Source organism: Strix aluco, chromosome 6 (assembly GCF_031877795.1).
Source record: "Strix aluco isolate bStrAlu1 chromosome 6, bStrAlu1.hap1, whole genome shotgun sequence".
NCBI classification, from domain to species: Eukaryota; Metazoa; Chordata; class Aves; order Strigiformes; family Strigidae; genus Strix; species Strix aluco.
This window is the reverse complement of record NC_133936.1, coordinates 34,950,213-34,971,695: the sequence shown is the minus strand read 5'-3', so window position 1 is coordinate 34,971,695 and position 21,483 is coordinate 34,950,213. Positions and strand designations below refer to the sequence as shown.

General features: G+C 37.7%; 1 protein-coding gene across 4 annotated transcripts in view; it reads left to right on the top strand.

The window, feature by feature from the left end:
* Nucleotides 1–21,483, top strand: part of MYO1B (myosin IB) — a 117,316-nt gene that overhangs the window by 81,676 nt on the left and 14,157 nt on the right. For 2 of the 4 annotated variants that reach the window (XM_074829586.1, XM_074829587.1), the window contains exons 14-24: nt 5,209–5,313; nt 6,782–6,844; nt 7,601–7,801; nt 9,906–10,132; nt 10,308–10,508; nt 11,750–11,843; nt 12,294–12,443; nt 14,636–14,704; nt 16,366–16,452; nt 16,743–16,829; nt 19,456–19,542. In XM_074829586.1, the coding sequence (XP_074685687.1) occupies nt 5,209–5,313; nt 6,782–6,844; nt 7,601–7,801; nt 9,906–10,132; nt 10,308–10,508; nt 11,750–11,843; nt 12,294–12,443; nt 14,636–14,704; nt 16,366–16,452; nt 16,743–16,829; nt 19,456–19,542 (1,371 nt within the window). The remainder of the gene's footprint in view (nt 1–5,208; nt 5,314–6,781; nt 6,845–7,600; nt 7,802–9,905; nt 10,133–10,307; nt 10,509–11,749; nt 11,844–12,293; nt 12,444–14,635; nt 14,705–16,365; nt 16,453–16,742; nt 16,830–19,455; nt 19,543–21,483) is intronic. The other 2 variants (XM_074829589.1, XM_074829590.1) reach the window with 2 other exon arrangements.

Genomic DNA, 21,483 nt, shown 5'->3' with positions numbered 1-21,483 from the left:
AATATTGATAACATATCTTCACTAACTTCACTAAAAAATTTTTTAAAATGGTTATAACTGGGTCACATGTAGCTCATTGCTTTCTAAGATAAAAATAGTGTCTTTTTTCATTTTCTTTAAATGTACTTTCCCCATTTTGCTGATTTTAATTTTCTAGCATTTATATTTCTTAGTTTCATCTCATAAACTCATATGCTTCTGTGGTCATACATAAAAATCCCTGTCCCCAGACACCACAGTAGGATATAAATTAAATTTGCTGGTTGGTTTCACCATTCACTTTGCCATTCACCTCAGTGAAGTGAGTATGTTGGTCTTTCATCGTCATTACATTTGCCATCTGGCTTTTTCTCTAGGAGCCTCAGTAGTAGTCTGCGGGCCTGATGGAATTACCTGGGATCACCTGCCTATGGCCTATGTCAGGAGGATGTCAGAGACTTCTGATGCCTGGAGCTGTGTTGATGTTGAAAAAAATTACTTTCTGGGGCTATTTGTGTTAGAGCAAAAGCATCAGTCTCTGTATGTCTTCCCCCACATTGGTCAGAAAGTTAATTTTAATAGAATTAGTTCTGTTGGTTTCAACAGTCTCATGACTTGAAATATTTAGGTTTTGGTTTAAATTACGCTTTTTCTTTAAATACTTCTCATGTATTTTTCAGTTGTATGTGTTTGTGTAAGGTATTTGAAAGGTGTTGCTGAACACCTTTTTGTCAGTGTGGTTGTAGACTGAGCGAAATGTTTTTTGAATTGGCTCTCAGCAAGAACTGATGTGATGAAAGATGAAGAAGGAAGAGGAAGTATTGAGAAACACCTTGTATAGGTGTGATACTGATGATATAGCTGAGTCTGTAGATTTGGATCAGCAATGTATCCTTGATTTGGGGAAAACAGTGAAGAGGACACAGGAAAATGAAACACTTAAACTAGGACTTTATTAAGCAGGTGGAAGATAAGAATTTATTCCTACCTGCTAGTATGGAAAAGTATCCAGTTTTCAGTTTCAAGTAGGTGTCTTAGTTGTGTCAGTGTCTCTAGAATCACTGAAATCTGGGTACTCAAAAGTGAATTTGAATTCTCTGTGGGGAGGCAATGTTAGAAGATAGCTGCTTTTCATAGGAGAATGCCCTGGTTTAGATATTTTGTGTTCGTGAATCTAATGCAAGAAATTACACTTGGCATACAGAGACATTTCTGTCTGAGACCAGTAAGAGACCTTTAGCCTAATTTATTTTTTTTTTTTTTTTACAAAAATGTTTTTATTTTGTCTATTTGCTATTGGTATTTTACTGGTATAACAATGTATAAGCTCAGGAACATCCATATATGTTTTTTCAGATGATTCCATGATACACATGACTGGAATCCTCCAAAGAAGAAATTAGGCAAAATGTTAAGGAACAAAAAGTATTTTCTTTAGACTTTCAAGCACCCGTATGCAATTCATGTAATAGCAGTGGTTCAAAACTAGAACTTTTTGTTTTTTCATGGTTGACTCTTAACAACCTGAGCAAGCACAATATTATGATCTGCTTGTGTATATAAGCACTATATTTTTGCACGGAGCAAAATTTTTTAGAGTTCAAAAACTTGCTATCCAAAACTTGCCACCCTGATGCCTGGTAGTCTGAAGGTTGATGAAAAATAAAGCTGTATGAATTCTGTGATTCTGTGACCAAGAGACCATTATTTGTGAAGTGAAAAACATGGTGAAATAGGCTTTGATCCTTGTCAGTGAATTTTTCTACTTGTCTAAATTTATTGTTGCACCTGATAAAAGATTGAGAGGATAAGCTCAGGGTGGTTGGTTAATCTGTATGTATAAATTTGACATGACTTTAATCCTATCTCAGGTGACATTCTGTTTCCCAGCACCTTTAATTTAATTTGAGAGACCGTTTTTTTCTTCCCCAAAGGTTATATTTTGTATTCCACAGTGATTTCAAAGGGATAATCTGAAATGCTGCTATAAAAATGCAGGGATTGAAGTGATGTTCTCAACACTAAAGTAGCAGAATTACAGCCTGGAAGAGAAGCTGAAACTTTTGAGAAGTGCTGGCCTTAAATTTTTTTTTCTTAAAATTTCATAAGAATATGTGAATTTTCTAACTCTTCCTGAAATTTTGGGTCTGACCATGCGGCTTCTGTGTTGGTCAAATCCTTTCTGTCGCTTAATGCGAATGGTCAGTGTAAGGAGCAAGTACAGTGTCTTACAGCTGGATCCTTCCAGCCCATTTCTCCTGAATGGATTTAGTGATGTGCTATCACTGATATTAATAATTCTCTATTGCCTTCTAAACAACAATGTCAGAAGTCCTTTAGATCCCTTCTAGTTCGGTCATATTAATTTCTAGGAGCCTTCATTAAAATATTGGGGGACAATTAATTTGTGAGGATTTGTCTATGCTTTGTGAAGCCCTCATATAATTAAAAACTATAGATATACAGTAAGGGAGAATAAATTCACAATCTCTGTTCCATTACTCAGATTTGCCCAGAGATAAACACTCTAATTGGTGTTTCATATAGTGTTTCTTAAAACCAGTAAATGGAAATTCGTCTTTCTGAAGTGTATTTATTTACCGGATGTCTTCTGGTGTGTTCAGAGTTCATTGTTTTGAGAATTTTAGTGATTTCAAACATTTTTCCTCATTTTCTTTGCTGTAATTAACTGTTAGCCTTTTGATCCATATGGTACATAAAGAACAAAATCACTACTGCTCTTCAGTGACTTTTTTCCTGGAACAGCAATTTTCAGTGGCTTGGTGATGTCAAACAAAATTTCATAGTTTAAAATGAGTGATTTGTGAAGAGCTCTGTGGATTTTGGTTTGCCTTTCTTTGGCAAACCATAAATATCACAGACACATAGCAAATCAGGAAAGCATTTAGCAATTACTTTAATTTATTGTGAATGACCTTTTATTTAGATGATTTAGCTGGATTTGCAGTTCAGTTTCCATCCTCTTTTGAAGATGAAGACTGGGTATAATATGTGAGCAAAAAGTCCTGCAGTGCTTGTAATAACGTGGTCTTTTGGAGAAACAGTCTTTCTGCATTGGGTGGCATGTGCCTGACAGATGGATGCAAAGTGTGTTTTACCCTTCCTCTTTGTCAAGGTGATGTGTCAGTTGGGGTCCTTCTACTTCTAACTCGATATATCTAAAGTGATGGCCTTATCTGAATGTGTCAAATAAACTTTTACTCATTCTTCCTCCTGTACTCTCTTTTCCATTCCCCATTCTCCTCTCCCTTTAGTGAAATTTGTCCACTGAAGGTTATATATATGGCTTTTTGAGACAAAAGATAATGGTGATTTAGAGATGCGACAGTGCCAGAATGCTGTTCTGTGTTACACTCTGATGTGCCTCAATCCCTTGGTTTACCTGAAGATATGTAGGACTTTACATTTTCAGTGACATACAAATATGACCGATAAAAAGACTGATCTACTTGGTATGCTAAATAATGCTAATAGATATATTCTGTGTTGTTATGGCAGTAGGATAAGTACTGACTGCAGTTTATGTAATTTCTTTTTGCAACAGAATGCAGTAAGTATGACTTGTTTGCAGTGCTGATTTTGATGCATGCCAAATTTAACTTTCTCATCTAGAGCTATGCAAGTTTTGCAATCTCTGATTGATAATTGCAGTTGGTGTGAGGGGCAGAGTTTGACGTGGCTGAGAAGGTTTGGTGATCAGCTATGATTTTGCTTTACCTAAAACTAAAATGATAAAAGTAATCTGTGCTACCTCAATATTTTCTAATCTGCTTGTGTGTTCTTAATCTCATTTAGCAACCAGATCCTTAATTTAAACATTTAAATGATTGCAGTTGCCCTTAGCCATAAAAATTCCACCACCATAACTTGACCTTCACAGGTATTGTATAGCAGACTTACTTGATAGTGTAAAAAGGCATAGTGGTTTATTCTGCAAATTTTGAGGCTTCCTAAATAAACAATGTGTTCTTGATTACTAGTAATTAAGAAAAGGAAAAAAACAACAAACGGGTGGGGTGGAGGGAACCCCATGACCCCAAAGTCAAGACAACCAGCAGCTGATATCCAAAATTACTCGATTGCAGTTATTTCTGCAGATACATGTATGGAATTCTTACAGTATTAATGACTCTTTCAAGCACTGGGAAAAAACAATGAAGCTGCTGCTCCCTTTTTCTTTGAAAGGGGCATTTTAAACTGGTCCTCAGAATGGGCACCTGGCCTCCAAACTGCACTCATTTAAGATAATGGAGATGAAGTGGTGAACCACAGCTTTTATGCTGTGCCATCCTGGCCCTGGTGGTGTGAGCAGTGAAACTTCAGTTGACTGGGGTGTGGGAGGGCTCTCCCTGTGGTATTTAGGGGCTTGCTGCAGCAATCATTTCTCATGCTGCCGCGTGTCCCTCTGGAAGCGTGCTGCTGTAATGTCACAGCCCTGCTCCCGCAGCAGTCCTGCCACGCAGCTTGATGGAGTGGGCTGCTGTGGCTGCAGCCACCCAGCAGCTTTCCCGCTGCCCACCCCTCCCCCTGGGGTCTGCTCCCTTCCCCAGTTCCCCGGTCCCTTCTGCAAAGGGTCACACGCATGCTTGCTCCCTAATCCAGTTTTATATGAATTAGCCTTTTAGAGGATTTTTGGTTGATAAAGTTCTTTTAATTCCCATCATTTCAGGGGGCAATTACATGAGCAGTTTCTTGGCAGGGAGGACGTGGGTTGACCTCTGGAGCCAATAATCCCTTAACCCAGCTCAGCTGCAACTGGCATAGCAACTTGGGCCTTGATCTGTAGTGAAATAGGATACTTTATTGGCTACTGAGTGGAAAAGAGCTAATACTACTCTCATAATTTTATTTATCCGAACGTGCAGGAGACTGCATTTTACATATGGGGACATATTAGTGCAGGCAAAACTTTTGTGGTTTATTCCCTGACACCACAGGCGCCCTTATGACTTGTCCCAAGGAATCAATAGAGAGGCATCATGAATAACCTACAGAGATTTTGTCCCCTCAGTGGAGAAAACCTCAGGGAAGGATTTGGTCTAAAATTTCCATACTAATCTTAATAAAATACTCTCCAACCATCACATCGCAAAACTGGAAGGAGTAGTTAATAAAGCAGCTTGTTGACTTGCAGCTGCTGCAACTTACTCCAGCTCAGTTTCCAGGGTGTTTACACAACAGCAAATGCAAACATGTTTTATCCGACAGGACAACAGCTTTGAGCAATTCATTATCAACTACTGTAATGAGAAGTTGCAGCAGATCTTCATTGAACTTACCCTCAAAGAAGAGCAGGAGGAATACATCCGAGAGGTAATACTTGAATGGATCTTTCCTTATCCTCTCCTCTTCCCGTTGTCCCTGTAAAGATACACAGGCAGGCATGCTGGAACCTCTTTTCAGGGAAGAGAGTCACTTTTTGACCACAGGGCTGGCATGGAGCATGTTTGTGTAGGACTGTGTGGTAGTTACATTAAGCAAAAATGTTGGTTTTGGTTTTGTTTCACATTATGAGTTCTCCAGGTAAAAGCCAGACCCAGCTCTCGGTCATTGGCCACAGTGACTGGCAGTTCTGAGCAAGGTCTAATTAATTTATTAAAAGACTAATAGCACTTTCTGATATTAGTGCCATTCCCCTACAGCCTGTGTTTTGGATTACACAATAGTGTCTGGGATACACCCCAGCAGCAGCCACAGCTAATCCCATTTCAAAAGGGAATTGGGTGGGTAAAACAATAGCATGCAAGATGAAAGAAACTACAAATAGTTTTCTTTCAGTTTAGTATTGAAGGGAGCTGTGTGAGCTTTATGGGTAAATTTAAGATGTGCTTTGGAGCCCAGACTCTGGTGTTTGATGTTATTCTGTGAGTGAACATCATTAAAGTTTTAATAGGTTTTAGCAGTACTCCCCATGATATACAGAGCTCAGACAAAATACCAACTCACAGCTGTAGAAACTGGCATTACACTGTCTGTACTCAAATTGGATTATACCATTGTGCTGTATAAGCATTTTGAAAAATTAAATAAAGTTCCTGTTTTATAATCCTGAGGGTAATATAAAGTTTGGGCATGTCTTTTTTTCTTTTTGCATTCAGTGGTGAAACTCTTGAAACATCATTACTGCAATTTGGTTCTTGAATGATGTTTCAAATGCTGTGAAGAAACCTAAACTGTAAGAAGTACTGCAGAATGAAAATTAAGAATTAAATTAATATTTTCTTTTTCGAGTCCTTTGCCCTACCAGTGTTACCTCCTGATGCATTGACATCTCATCCTGGAAATTTTATCACTGATATTTGAAAAAATTAGGATATTAGGAATATCTGAACAACAGCCAGACTCTAGATTTTTCAGATGGTCTTATCTAAATTTAGCTCTCTTTCTTCCTCCCATTAAAAAAAAAAAAAAACCACAACAACTCTGATCTGGGATGCTTGCAGTGAAACAGGCTTATTTCCTTGTATCCAGCGGGAGCGTGGGCAGAGCGGTGCTGGGGCGGGTGGCTGGCGGGGCGCCAGGGGAGTGCATGGGAAGCTGACACGGGTGGGGGAAAGGAATGGAGAGCACATTTGGCAGCTGCTCAAGGACAGTCATTTTGCACAGATAATGTTAGTAGTAGATGATTGCATTTCTTTCTTAATAAATAAAATGTTGGTAAGCATATAGAATTAAATTTGAAAGTAGGATCTTAGTTAACTGGAATGTAATTTAAATTGTCTAGAGGAAAAGCTCCCTCGATTGTTTTCCTGTTCGTGCATTTATTTTTCTTCTCTTATAGGGAATTGAATGGACTCATATTGAGTATTTCAACAATGCTATAATTTGTGACCTAATAGAAAATGTAAGTTATAGTCAAGAATCTCTCTGAATATTTTTTTAACGCATGGATTGAATTTAGCTGTGAAGTTGGTACGCACTTTGATTTTTATAAAACAAGCCACTCATTAGTCATCTGATTTTGTATGGTAAAAGTTTATTTTACTAAAAAAAATATTTTTATAAGGCTATATGTTTCTTTGTTAATGTTCAGCCGCACCTATGCAAAAAAAACCCAACACCCCAAACAGCTCTTAAATGTTTACATTTAGTGCTGTTTTCAGTAGCAGATATCACATGCTGCATTGTAAATAACACTTCTTTTTATATGGAAACTAGAAAACTCAATGACTTGTTACTGAGTGCTTTAGGTACAGAAATCTTTTATCTAATAAGAGGATTTCCTATAGACTTAGCAGCAAGAAAGATAAAAATCCTTAAGAATCAAAAACCAACAGTTTTTAACCGTTAACATAAAATGTATGCTGATTTTCCCCATAAACTGGCTACTTTCAGTTAAGTTGGAGTTTCTACGAGCTGAGTAAATGACACAAAATTCCAGCATGAAGTTCAAGATTCAGATCTCAGAAACAGTCTTTCAAAAATGCAGATACTAAAAATCTGTTGGAAATGGAGATGAGGAAAAGAGCCAGACTTTGAGATGGCTTGAAGAATGTTTTTCCTGGTAGCAGAAGTCGAACAGGAGTGAGCAGTCTCCTTTTTATGCCTTGATGGAAATGTGATGGAAACAAATGCTAAAACTCTTGTCTTGAAATTTCAGAACCAAACTGGAATCCTGGCCATGCTAGACGAAGAATGCCTGAGACCAGGAACTGTTACTGATGACACCTTTTTAGAAAAACTGAACCAAGTCTGTGCCACTCACCAGCACTTTGAGAGCAGGATGAGCAAGTGCTCCCGGTTCCTCAATGACACCTCTTTGCCTCACAGCTGCTTCAGGATTCAACATTATGCTGGCAAGGTACCTGGGGAAGCAGGGAGTATGTGGTGTGTGGAGGGTGTTATACCTGTGTGAAGCCTAGGTTGCTACAACGGGGAAGGCTCTTTGTCCAATAAATGATGTTACGGTAATGGAGGAGAATTGCTTGAGTCAATAGTTGATCAAAAAATCCAGACCTGTCTTAATCTTTTCTGTCTTAAGCCTAAGATTCATGATTTGGGCTGAAAGGTTTTCAAGGATCATGCTGCTTTAGCTGAAATCAAGGGCAGTTCTCCTTTCATCAAAGGAGAAAGGTGTCCCACCTGCTTTGGTGGTGAACTGCTTGTGCTGCTAGGTCTCTGGAAATAAAACGTTTAGAATGACAAAAGTTCATCCACATTTGAAGGCAAGTTATTTTGGAAAACATGTTGTTTGTCACTGAACTAGCTGAAGTCCTTAGTCATGTTGATGAGAAAATAAAATTTTTGCACATTTGAAGGAACTGAGTTTATTTTGACAATGCGTGTGTTTAAACAGAGGGAAGAGAAGGCTATACAGAGGGCTTACAAATGTATTTGCTTTTTACAACATAAGCAGTATGAATAAATATAAGCCTGATAGTTTTTGATGTGTAATTCAGTATGAATTTTTATTAATGAGAATCCAAATAAAAGAACACAATTTATTTATTTAAAAAATCTAAAAGTAAAAGTAGGTGTTGAACGTATGTATACCTGTTGTTTGAATCTGCTGAACTGTTAATTTCACAGAATAAAGAATATTTGGAAAGTGTTTCATTTTCCTAGGACTGTTTAGTACTTCCCTGGTTTTTAACATTTTCTCAATCTTACAATTTTGAATAGCTCAATAATTAGCTCATTCAAAATAGTGCTGAAAATATCATACTTTCAGCCTTTGAGGCAGCCATTTGTTAACTTTATGTAAGTATTTGCCAGGAAGATTTTGTAATTGCATATGATCTATCAGAGATTAATACTTAGGTATTTCTTTGGTTGTCAAAGTTCAAAGCGAATTGAAAACACCCTAGTACTTTGAGAAGGACTGCAAACAGATTGTGTCTTAGCAGGCAGTGAGGGTCTTCGATTGTTATTGGTATTCACTTACCCAGTGGAGCAGTCCGTGAATTCCTCCTATTTTGGGAGGAATGTTGTTTTTCCATCCTCAGCTGAGAACATTTTGATCTAGTCATTGGACAATGAAAGTTTGACTCTCCTTTTGTGAAATATAAGGAAGTTCATATGAGCAGTTTTTTCAGTAGTGGCATTTACCACACCTGTCAGAAACAGAAACGTGTACTCCAAAGAAAAATGCTTCCTGAATTCCCCGTCACTTGCTGTTGTGTAAAATATGGCTGTGTCAGTATTAGTTTTATTCAATATTCTGTGTACATAGTACATATCTACACAGAACTGAGAAACCATGAAGCTGAAGGATCTGTATTACCAGCCGGATGACTTGTCACAATTAATCAAACTAAATTCCCTACCCTCAAAAATTAAAAAAGCCAGTAGCAATCTGAGATCTACATGAAGTTCTCCCCTGGACTCCTCCTGGGTCTCCAGCTGCAGGTCAGAGCTTTGCATTCACGCTTGTTGTTGTTGGACTGTTTTCCTGGTGAAAGTCCTTTAAAATAACAGTCCTCTGAGGACTGGACAGCTGCTTGCTGCTGCGAAATCAAGAGGTGATATTTCATATCTTGTTTTAGTTAGGCAAATAATGTGAACATTAGCACTTTGAAAGGAAAGGGTATTTTTGCTGTTGTGATTCAAAAGTGAGGGAGAAAACCTTTTGTCAGCCAAAAAAAGATTGTTTTGGAGCATTGGCAAGTGGTGGCATATCAGAGTTATCACAGAAGAAGGGTTTTTTCCATTTCAGAAACCAGAATTGATCACCACAAGAAACTGCTAGCAGTGTGAGAAAAGGCGTCTTTCTCAGATAACGTGTTCACAGAAATTTTATTGAACAAAAAGTCTTCCAAATGTCAAATTTAAAATTAAAGCTGAAATGTCTTTTGTTTGTTTTGGATAGTGAGAAAGAAGGGGAAATCAATTTCTTGGATCAGTTTTGAACTGGCCTATGTTATAGTTCAAATCATGCTCTGATGAGGCTCTTCTCTATTGTTCAGGTTATGTACCAGGTGGAAGGATTTGTTGACAAAAATAATGATCTTCTGTACCGTGACCTCTCCCAGGCCATGTGGAAGGCCAATCACTCTCTTATCAAAGCATTGTTCCCAGAAGGCAACCCCGCTAAGATCAATCTAAAGAGACCGCCAACGGCAGGTTCACAGTTCAAGGCTTCAGTTGCTACCCTGATGAAAAATCTTCAGACAAAAAATCCAAACTATATTAGGTAAATTACCCTATGGCAAAGCTTTGGTGAATTTATGTTTGGTGAAGTTAAAAAAAAAAATAAAAATCTTGATATCCAAGGATAAACTGTTGAAATCTATGCTTTAAACTCACAGTAGTAGTTGTTGACATGTACAGTGCTGCAGGCAAGTGTCCCTGTTGGTTTCCCTTTCCAGATGCATCAAACCCAACGACAAAAAGGCTGCACACATTTTCAATGAGGCTCTGGTGTGCCACCAGATCCGCTACCTCGGTCTTCTGGAGAACGTCCGGGTCCGAAGGGCAGGTTACGCATTCAGGCAGGCATACGAGCCTTGCCTGGAAAGGTACAAAATGCTGTGTAAGCAGACGTGGCCCCACTGGAGAGGGCCAGCCAGGTAGGAAAACATCAGTATTCTTACCTGTCCTGTTCCAATGACTGAAATTATTATCTTCTACATGTTCTGATTTTAATTTTTAATGAACTTTCAAGTATTTTAAAAGTAAATGGAAGAAGTAAGCCAGTGTGACTCAAGTGTTTTACCTGTATGTTGTTCCTTAGCGTCTTGTTCCAGATTTTGGATGGGTTCATTCACTGGGCAACCTATACTTTTCAGTAGGCTGAAAATTACAGTTCCTTGGCAAAGGAGATGATTTTAGTGATGAACTGATCTACTAATGGAAAAGATTTTGCATGTGAGCAAGGAGAGCACGTTGTTTTTAGAATATATTGCAGCCTTTACTGATCCGGGCCTGAAAGAAAGGGTGAGAGAGGAAGAAATACTGGAGTGGAATCAAAATTACTAGGAGATCTGGAATAATCAGAAGGACACTTATCTTTAATAACCAACTTTCAAAGTGCAGGAACCCATTTCTTTGAAGACAGTCACGCAATCTTCCTGTGTTCATTCAAGAATAATTTTACATAATGATTGGTGAACAGCTATGAGATAATACTACTTGCAAATCAACTGTATTAAATATATAATTTAAAATTGCATAGTGTTCACATGTATTTTTACAGATAACGTCTTGGGTAGGCAAATGGGCTTCTCTTAATTCTTTTTACACGTGGCCACCAATAGCATGATTTAAATTTCTTTCATAATAGATTAATATCTTTAGCTACAATTTAATTCTTTAGGTTATCAAGATAATGGTGGAAGTGCAGTATTGATAACAATAGCATTGTACAATCATCACAAAGATCTGTGCAATTCCTCTCTTTTGTTGACATTTATATAATGCAGTTGGTAGAGTGTGGAACATTAGCATTTGTCAAACTCATCAGTCTTTATTTCACATTTTGATGTTAGTGTGAGAGCTCTTCCTTTTTCCTTTTTTTAAAAGTAACATCATTATAGATGTAAGAGGAGAAAATAGGCCATTGCTAATGCTGTTAAATAAAAATTGCTCTTTTCTCATCAAATTATTCTGAATCTTTACAGTGATTATTCTTGCCTTCAGCTAAATAACCAGTGAGTAAATGAGTTAGGTTTTCAATCTTCTTATGTCAAGCACTATTTAAGAATTTAAAGTATGCTTTCGTATACTTTCCATAAATTAATCTGTGAATATGTAAACTATGAAGTTTTAGAGCTGGGGGTCATGTGTGCTAAGCTCATTTACTTCTTATTAGGGCTGGAGTAGAGGTACTGTTTAATGAATTGGAAATCCCTGAAGAAGAATTTTCGTTTGGTAGATCAAAGATATTCATCCGCAACCCAAGAACGGTAAGTGAAAAATCTCTTCTGTGAAATCAAGCCATCTTTCATGAGGAGAGCGTGTTATGAACTGCATAATTCACTAGCTGGTTACTACAGATTTTTCTAGATACAGTGCTTTGATGTATTGCTGTGGAATATAGCATTTAAAAAGGCACTTTTTAATGTTAGACCCATTAAAATTGGTGTGAATCAAGACTCTACAATAGCTGTCAGCCTGAATTTAATGTAACTTTTGTGTACTGACTTGCGACAATGTATCTGCCACAAACCTTGTTGATGTATCTGCCTATAGCTCTGGAGATGAATAAACCAAAAGGTGTCTGAAGGGGGTCTTGAATGAAGGAGAGATTTCTCTTACAATACCTGTGCTTATGGTTTTTCTTATGCTTATGGTCTCTTCTTCTCTGCTCTTTTTCTTCCAATGTCAAACAAAACCCTAAAAAAACCCCCACCCAGCTCTTCAAACTAGAAGATCAGAGAAAGCAGCGGTTGGAGGACTTGGCTACTCTAATTGAGAAGATTTATAGAGGTTGGAAGTGCCGCACACGCTTCTTGTTAATGAAAAGAAGCCAGATTGTGATTGCTTCCTGGTACAGGAGATATGCAGTAAGATACTATCCTTACTAAATGGGGGGTTCTTGTCATTGTTTAATGCATTTTTTTCATACAACCTTGATATGATATTTCATATAAATTTAAGATGGTATTTTTCCTTGAATGTGTATGGAGAAGTGTTGAAAGAATTCCATTTTCTGTTGGTATTTAAGTACCGATAATGTAAATACAGACAATTTAGTTTCTATAGACCACTATTAAGTGTTTACATTGTTCTTATGCTTAAACAATTAAAAAGCTCACCAGAGTCCTTTAGCTCTGGGAGAGCAGGATTTTGTGGCCCAGCTGGGAAGAGTCTTTTTCTTTCAGCTAAAATGCTGTGCTGCCTGGCACTTACAGTGCTTTCAAAACACATGGTTAATGCATAAAAAATGTTCAGTAATATACATGTGCAATTCTGTGGAATTCAGTCATTCCTAAGGCTTTTTGTATTTTTGCCTTATTTGGAACCTTTGCATCTGAGGCTCAAGAATGCTGCTTGGGAGGATCCCAGGGATTTATTTTAATTATAGCTCATAGGACTCATAGTTCAGTATTGTTATTGATACAGTTTGAAGCAATTTCAAGTCTGTTTGTAGACTGGGTATTCTGTGTCACGAACGGAACTGTACTGTTGTGTGACTCTTTCAGGTCTTTCTGTCAGTAAATAACATTGACTTACATCATAAAAAAATATTTATTGTTTTAAGTTTTAAAATAGTTCTTAAACCTCTCGGCTGTGTTTTGTTATTGTGTACGTATTAGAAAGCTTGATAAAATATATGATATGGAAAGAAAGCATCTTCTTAAACTGCAAGTTGCAGAATTGACAGTCACTGTTTTTCAGTTGATGAGAACTTTGCTTATCATCTTGAAAGCCATTAGTGTTTGGTTCTGTTATCTTGGATAATTAGAGAAGCATAGATAATTTGGAAAAAGTATGAATAAATGCTTTTTTTACTGTAAAAATTCTTCTCTCTGAACTTCTGTGATTGAATGCACCATTTCTATAAACAGCATCGTTACAGAATTGCGCTGTGCCCATATGACTTCCTTATGATCTCATACAATCTTAATTAAAAATGGAGTTACCACAGCTAGATTGATACAACTGTTATTATAAAGAAATGAAAACAAATATGTGACCAAGTTCACATCATTGTTGATTTCTTAATTGTAGATCTTCATTGGTTCACTGGTAAAACACAGCAGCAGTTGTCTTTGAATGCAGGATGGAGTCAGAGCAAGTCCCTCAGAATTACTTTTGGGTGATGGTAGAGATATTTCCTCAGCCTCCTCATGGAGATGGAGGGCACCATTCTCCTAACCCAACATGACTGCTAGGCGCTGCAATTTGGAAGGTTTCATAAGGGATCCCTTGCACAAACAAAGCTTTTTGACAACTCCTTGTGCTGGAGGCTTGGCTAAAGGATCTGCAGACACTTGCCTGTCTGTTCCCTTGCAAGGCATGACAGACATCAGCCATGGCATGAACATGGCTTAGAGGGGATTCTCTCTAGCTTGCTCACAGAGATGTTCACTGTAATTGAGTGGGCTGAGCGTGAAGTCTAAAAGCTTTTTTGCAAAGTCTGTCAATTGTTGTTCACTTAGTATTATACTAACCACTGGTCTATTGGAGAACTGAACTTTTCAGAAGGAAAATGCTCAGCTGTCCAGGAAATTTATTGTTCAAACTGGCATACTTGGGTAATATTCCAGCGTGTGATTCAGGAATCCATTGGTTTTCTTTTTCCTATTCCTAAGTTATCATCAGCATTTAGTATTATAAAGGGACTGCGGGTAATAGGAACAGCACAAGTCTTATGAAGAGATGGTAAAAAGCTTAGCCAACAAACCTGAGCATTTGTGATGGTTTGTATACTACTCTGTTGGAGTGAAAGACAAATAAAGCTGTTACTGTTAGTATTTAATCCATGTCACTTTTGTGCTGCTGACCATGAACTTAGTGTTTCTGTAAAGAGAGAGTGACATTGTCCATGCAGCATTGTTGATGTGCTTTGTTTCCCCTCGAGTTGAACACAGAATCTACTCTCTGATCTGCTTGGTCAAAAATTGTTCCCTTTTTACATTTAGTGCTTTTATCCTTAATCATATTTTCATATGTTAAAAACGAAATTTTATTATACAATATTTTACAGTTACAATATTCTGTTCTAAGCATCATGTTTTTATTTTCAATACAGCAACAAAAAAAGTATCAGAAGATAAAGAGTTCGGCTATTATAGTACAGTCTTACATCAGAGGATGGAAGGTGAGTTTCCTGTTACTGCGGCAGTGTCTGCATGTTGAGGTAAGGAGCAGGTCAGAAAACACATTCCAAGTGCACTGAGCCTCCAGACTTCCATGCCTTCTGTCCATGGCGCTTTGGCTGTGCTGTAGCCGTTGTTAAACACTTGTGTTTGCCATAGAAGAGGTGAGTCTGGGACATTTGCTTGTAGCCTGGGCTATGAATCCCTGCAAACGGTGCAAGTGGAAGGCTGGGACCACATTCAACTGCTGAGTTACCCTTGGAGCGTCTTCTGCCGGAGAATTTGGAGAGAGGAGCCCTCTTTACATGGGCTGGCACATGGATGAGTGAGTCTGGTGTTCAGAGCAGACCTAGGTACACAGCAGTTCCAAAGTGGGATGGTCTGGGACTCTGAGCTTATGAAAACTGTAACGTTGGACTGATTTGGGAGAAATAAGTTGTGGTTGGTGGTTATTTTACAGTTAACAGGATTCTCAAAGAATGAAAAAAATTAAAAGCTGGTTTAAAATAAAATCTTTGGGTCCCCTGGGCAGTACGTTACTTGTGCTAAGTCTTCAATTCTCCTCTGTGTGCTAAGCAGAGGGGTGAAAATGTACTGTACTCAACTTATGCTGAGCAAGTATTTTATCACTGGTTGCTTGTCCTTTGCCTCAGTTTGCCACAATTTTGCTTCTTCTCTGAGAGCTTTGTACTTTGTGAAGGGATAATCCTGCAGCCATAGTAGAGACTTAAGGAGTGATGCTGTAATAAGAGGTAAAAATGTGGTTAACAGCTCACATGAAAGCAGCCACAGTGCTTAAAGCAACTACTGCTGTCCAGCTTCAGAAAAAATGTCCCTGGGCTCCTCTGTTCTCTTACTAACCTTCCTCCACCACACTAAATGTGGCTTTCACCTCTATTTAGGGAAGAGAAAACTGCCTTTAATTCTGGAGTCCATTCCCTTCCTGTCAGACAGGGAAGGAAGGGGCTGCAGTCACTAGCTATAGGTGTAAACAGCCCTCTCCTGCTCACAAGGTTTTAAAGTTTGCCAGCAATATAGCTAGCGTAATTTGATTTTACCATTTTTCTTGATTTTTATTTTGTTTTTATTATTTTGTTTAAATGAGTTAAAAATAACCTTTCAGTCTAACTATTGACGTGCTGTCCTTTCCCATGAGCGTTATTTGAAGAAAACTGGGTAAAAGCATCATCTTGAGTTATGGTTTTGTTTGTCATTGGAGAGCACGCTCTTTTGCAGTAGCACTGACATGGATAAAAGCCCGCTATGACAGCAGCTGTTAGTGTGACCTAAAGCCAGGCAATTTACTTGTGATTGAATCTTTATTGCAGTCTAAATGGATAAGACATATACTGTGTGCAGGAGAAGTATTGTTGCCATTGTACAGACAGACATACAGATATCTCAGGTGATGCAGCAAATCTGGGAGAAAACTAAACATTGAACTAAGATCCCCTGAACTGCCAGTCCCAAGCTCTTACTTGTGCACAGAATCCTCCCTGGAATAGGGAATGTTAGGCTGCATAGCATTTATGACTTTCTTTGCTTGGGGATTTGGAGGCATTGTTTTTTGGTTTTGCCTACATTTGCAGGTTGCGGTGCCTTAGTTTAAAATCATAAAGAAATTACAGTTATTTTTCTGAATAATATTTTCAATTGTGTACAGGCTCGGAAACTTCTTCGGGAACTTAAGCATCAGAAGCGTTGTAATGAGGCTGCCACAATAATTGCTGCTTATTGGCATGGTACCCAGGTAAGAAGGTGGCAACAAATTGTGCACTTCATTGTCTTTACATAGAATGAGGAAGGCCGTTCAGGATAAAGTTATCTGGGCATATTTTTAGTGGCTTAAACTGCTGATTTTTTTTGTTTCTCTTTGCTGCTAACATGTTTTAGCTGGTGCAGTCTGGGAAGCTGGGACACGCTTTAATATTTGCTGTCTGTAGAGACTGGATTCTTTCTTTCTTTCTTGCACCATTGGGAACTTGCAGTAACCTTTTCTTTCCTAAGCTTTTCTATATCCCATTTCCAAATGCATCACAGGCGCGAAGGGAACTGAGACGACTGAAGGAGGAGGCTAGAAATAAACATGCTATTGCTGTTATTTGGGCTTACTGGCTTGGATATAAGGTACTTCATGCACATATCACATGCCCCCCTTCATTACCCAACAATATCAATATTTAATCAGTAGTAAATGGTGAGAATTAATGACTAATACAATTGACTTTAAAATAATAGAGCATGATCATTGATTCCTTCCATCTCCATTCATGCCACACTTAATAAATCTGACAACATTCTGTATGTCATTTTTTTTTTGTAGAGTAGGAAATTCTTTGCATGGCAACCAAGTAGTGATTTGCACTAACAAGCCATTAGACTAGATTAAAAATGACTGGACTACAGTATTCTCCAATTAGGAAGTGCACTTAACTACATGTAAATATGCAAAGCATGGTTTGCGGGGGGAGAGAAGGTTGGGGTTTTTGGTGTGGTTTTTTCCCCCCTTAACAAGTGCTTTCAGTGACACTGTATTTTAGTCATCCAATTGAGCTTTTCATCAGGATGTATATTCTGTGCCCTGGACGGTCTTCATTTTTACAAGTTCAAACAACTGCTACTAAGTTTTACTAAATTTTAATTTTAATTGGTTTAATTGATTCTCTGGCTGTGGTTTGAACCACTAAGAAAATTTCAGGAAGTACAAGTAAAGCATGGTTTTATGACCTGATCTTTTAGCAGAAAATTATGTTAGTTTGCAATTCTAAACTTACAGCCCTAGAAAAATCTCAGGAATTCCAGCATCAGCTGTTTGTTTTCAGAAGCAAAGTCCCACTGAAAGATTCTTGCTAATCCCCAGCCTGCAGTTGTGGGTTATGTGAACATTTGAATTGCTGTTCACTAGAGGTCAAAAATTTATTGGTTTCAATTAATAAGTTTGTAATTTAGTTGAAAACCATATTCAGTAAATAGGTTTGAAACATTTTCCAGTTATTACTTAGGTTGGAGGAGGGGAGGGGGGAGTGTTGTCAGAACACCTTGCCAACTAGATGAAGAAATGTGCTCAAATTAAATCTGGAGTATAATGCTGAGTTTGACCTTTGCTATTTTGATATAAATCTATCAGATTTCTAATGAAATGGCAGCCCTGGGAATCCAAGCGAACATATACAGAATTTCCCTCATACTAGAGAGACTTTGGAACTTTTCAGAGCTAGCTTGATATTTAGATAGCTGTGTAATTTGACAGACGCACTGTTTCCTCTATGTTTGTTTAAATGCAATACATTGATAATTTATTTTCTTTTTAACCAGAGTTCCTTTCACCCTGAAAAATTGCTCAGTACTGCAGAAGTGATATTTATTTTCGTATGTTTAAGATGCTGTTTAGTATTAAAAAGGGCACATCCAGAAAGTGGATGCAATAGTGTTAACTGTATTACAGCTCCTCATTTAAATATTTAGTAGATTTGGATCATTTTTAACATGTTTTAGTAGTTATTTTTATCAATGGCTCACAGGAATTTAATGAAAAATTGCCTCCTTATTCCTTAAGTATAAATAATTAAATATAATAATATATATATAGCTAAAGATAATCTACATTGAATTAAGATTAGAAAAAGAATTGCAGTATCTGTAAGAGATAAAACTTGTTATTGGTGTGATGTTTTATCTTTTCCTAGGGGAATATTTAAAACAAAAGTTTCTGTAAGTGATCATCAGAGATTGCTTGCTTTACAAACAAACAAAAAAGAGCTCTAGACCTCAAGTACTCAGTTTCCTTCCTTTTCACAAGACAGACAAATACTTAGCTTTGCAGAGTCCTTGTTTTTACAGTGCAGTATATGAATAGTGGGAGCTTTTGTTCCAAGCAGATGAGTGAAAACATATTCTTTGAGAGCCTACATCTAACGCAAATTAACCTTTCTAGCTGCATCAGAAAAGGGTAACTGACACAGGCTGGAACTGCTGTTGCACAAGTCTGTTTGACAACATGTAACTTGACAAGTGCAGATATATCCTAAAATACGAGATTCTGTTAAGTTGCCCACACGTGCCTTTGTGTTTAGAATACTTTGGAAATTGCTTTCCTAAAGTGGAAATGATTGATGAAATGTAGGTAAGTGCCTATCTCTTTGTACATGAGGAAGGCACTAGGTGTGGGGGGTTTACCCCTTCATTCCACAGACAGACATAATTTACCAGGCTGGAGAACTTTTTTTAAAGTACATAAAGATTGAAATAAAAAATAACCTCCAGAATAAAAGCCCTCAATACAGTGCTAGTAATTTATCATTGCATACATAGTTTCAGAGTTGATTCTGTTCTGCCCAGGCACTTGCCAGTGGAAGAAATGACTAGATAGTAAGATTTTAGTAAGTCTTGTTTTTCATATGCATCATTTTGATCATTCAACTGCAGGCAAAGTTTTCCATTAGAATCAAGTTACAAGATACCACCGATTGTGAGGTGTGCACAGAAGAGAAGATGGAAACACTGATAGCAAATAATGGGGCTGACAAAATTCTTATCTGTGCATGCCACTTAAGCAGCAGTGGAAGCTTTTTTGACCTCCTATGTGGCTTCACACCAGTTCACACTGACACATTGGGTTTTAAAGGTTAAACGCTGTTTTTCCATCTTTCTATCTTGATTGTAAGTTGGCTGTTCTATTTGGGAGAAGCCTTTTCCTGGTCGTTGTGCTATCGGCATCGGGCTGTCTCTTTTGTTCACTATCTAAACCTTTTAGGCTCGAAGGGAATTGAAACGCTTGAAGGAGGAGGCTAGGCGTAAGCATGCTGTTGCAGTCATTTGGGCTTACTGGCTTGGACTGAAGGTACTTTCTCAAACACTCCCATCTGTCAACATGAACTCAATAAAGTGTGGCATCTTACTAACACTTAATAAACAAGCAGTTACGTGGGCTCACTAGTAGGGATGACTTTTACACAGAATTACATTGCTTAATTCTGTCGTGGACTTTACTGAAAAAATCATAAGCTGAAAATGCCTCATTTACAGCAATATTTAGGCATCAGGTGTTTTTTTTCATATCAGGAATTTCAGTTTTCAAGTGAAAGACAAATGTCAGATTAAAGGGACTCAATTACGGTGGTTGACTTTAAAACCTGACCTACGTTGGCAAAGATCCTACTGGATAGATTACAAGGATGTATTTTCTTATTGTGACCTCTGCTTGTTTGAATGGGAAGTAGGGTGGAGCTGCTTGATTCTCAGTGCTGCTCACGTTAGACCCCTGACCACAGTGTCGAGAGCGTGGTGTAAAGCTAATGATAATGTCCTGCTGCTTCCTTCAAGCCTTTTTAGGGCATGGCATTGCATGCCGTTACCTATGGCTGGTGGCAGCCATGAATTCCCAGAAAAATTGAAACGTACAAGAGTCTTTTGTTTTCTGTCTCTTTCTTTCAAGGACTGGTTGGCAAAAGAAAACACATTTGTAATCTGGAAAAATGTAGTTCTGCTCTGTAAATAGACTATGAAAATGGCATCCTGAGAAGTTTCAGGTCTGTGCCCAAATGATTTGCATAACACAGTTTTCAAACGTAGTTTTACAGATGCAGTCCTGAAGAACTGTGGAAATCAGAATCAGTTTGTTTGGCTGGGTGTCTCTTTTGCTAACAGGGGTATTGTAGACTACAGAAGTATAAAAAGGAACAATTTGCTTGGTAATGCAGACTAAAGCTCAGTTCTCATATTCTAATACTTATTCTAACAATGATGAAATGGGAAAAATAGTTAAAAACCATATCATTATATATAATCAATATGTATTATGTTTATAAAAAAATCCATTACAATACGTACATGGAAACCAGAGCTGGAAATACAAAGGAGCCATTTTAAGAAGTCATTCTGCAGATCAGAATCACACTTCAGGTACTACTGCCAAAGTGGGTCTGTTTTTATGATTTTAAAACAAGAATATGTCCCTCCTGAGAACTCAGAGGCTGTTTTATATCAAACAGCGGCATTTAAATGAAAACTGATGAATCCAAAACCTTTAAGGCACATTACAGCAGGAATATGTTCCTGCCTGCCTGTCGTGTGGTTTTCCAATGTATTTTTTAAATAGTGTAAGTGGCACTTCCATTTCACCTGAAACAGGCAGATTTTTCTGAATAAAAACATAGCCTGTGATTACAATATGTCACTGTCACCACAGGCAATTCTCATTTGTCTGATGGCAAGGTATTTTCACCTGTGACATATGGAGGTGAAGATTTAAAGTTGATACAAATGATCAAGATTAAACTATTAATTCTTGAGTCCTTTTTTTTTTTTTTTTTTTTTTCCAATTGTATGGTAAGGAGATTTTAATAGCATTTGTGGTGCTTTCCAGACTTGGGCTTTTCTGGAACGGCTTGCATTTCTCAGTGCTTGCTTTGCAGCTTCCCTGCAGTGCCAATAGGATGTGTGGGTGTATATTAGTCCCTTTGTTCCAAATTAATTTGCACACCTTGCAGCTCACGGAGAATAATACAAAGCAACATCATTAAAGAGAGTCTATGAGAATATGGCAAGATTTGGGATGATTGTGGTTGGAGTGGCTTTGAGAGTGTTAATTTCCATCCCTGAATAATAAATAAAGGCTGTACAGTAATTATAGAGCATTAAACCTTACAGAAAGTCATTGAATAAGAACTCTAATAATTTTTCTTATAAAGCGAGGAAGAAAAAATTATGTGCTGTATTTGCATAGAATGGTGACAGCTGAATGCTGTCAGTTTTGCTGATGCATCTTAATGTGTAATTAAGC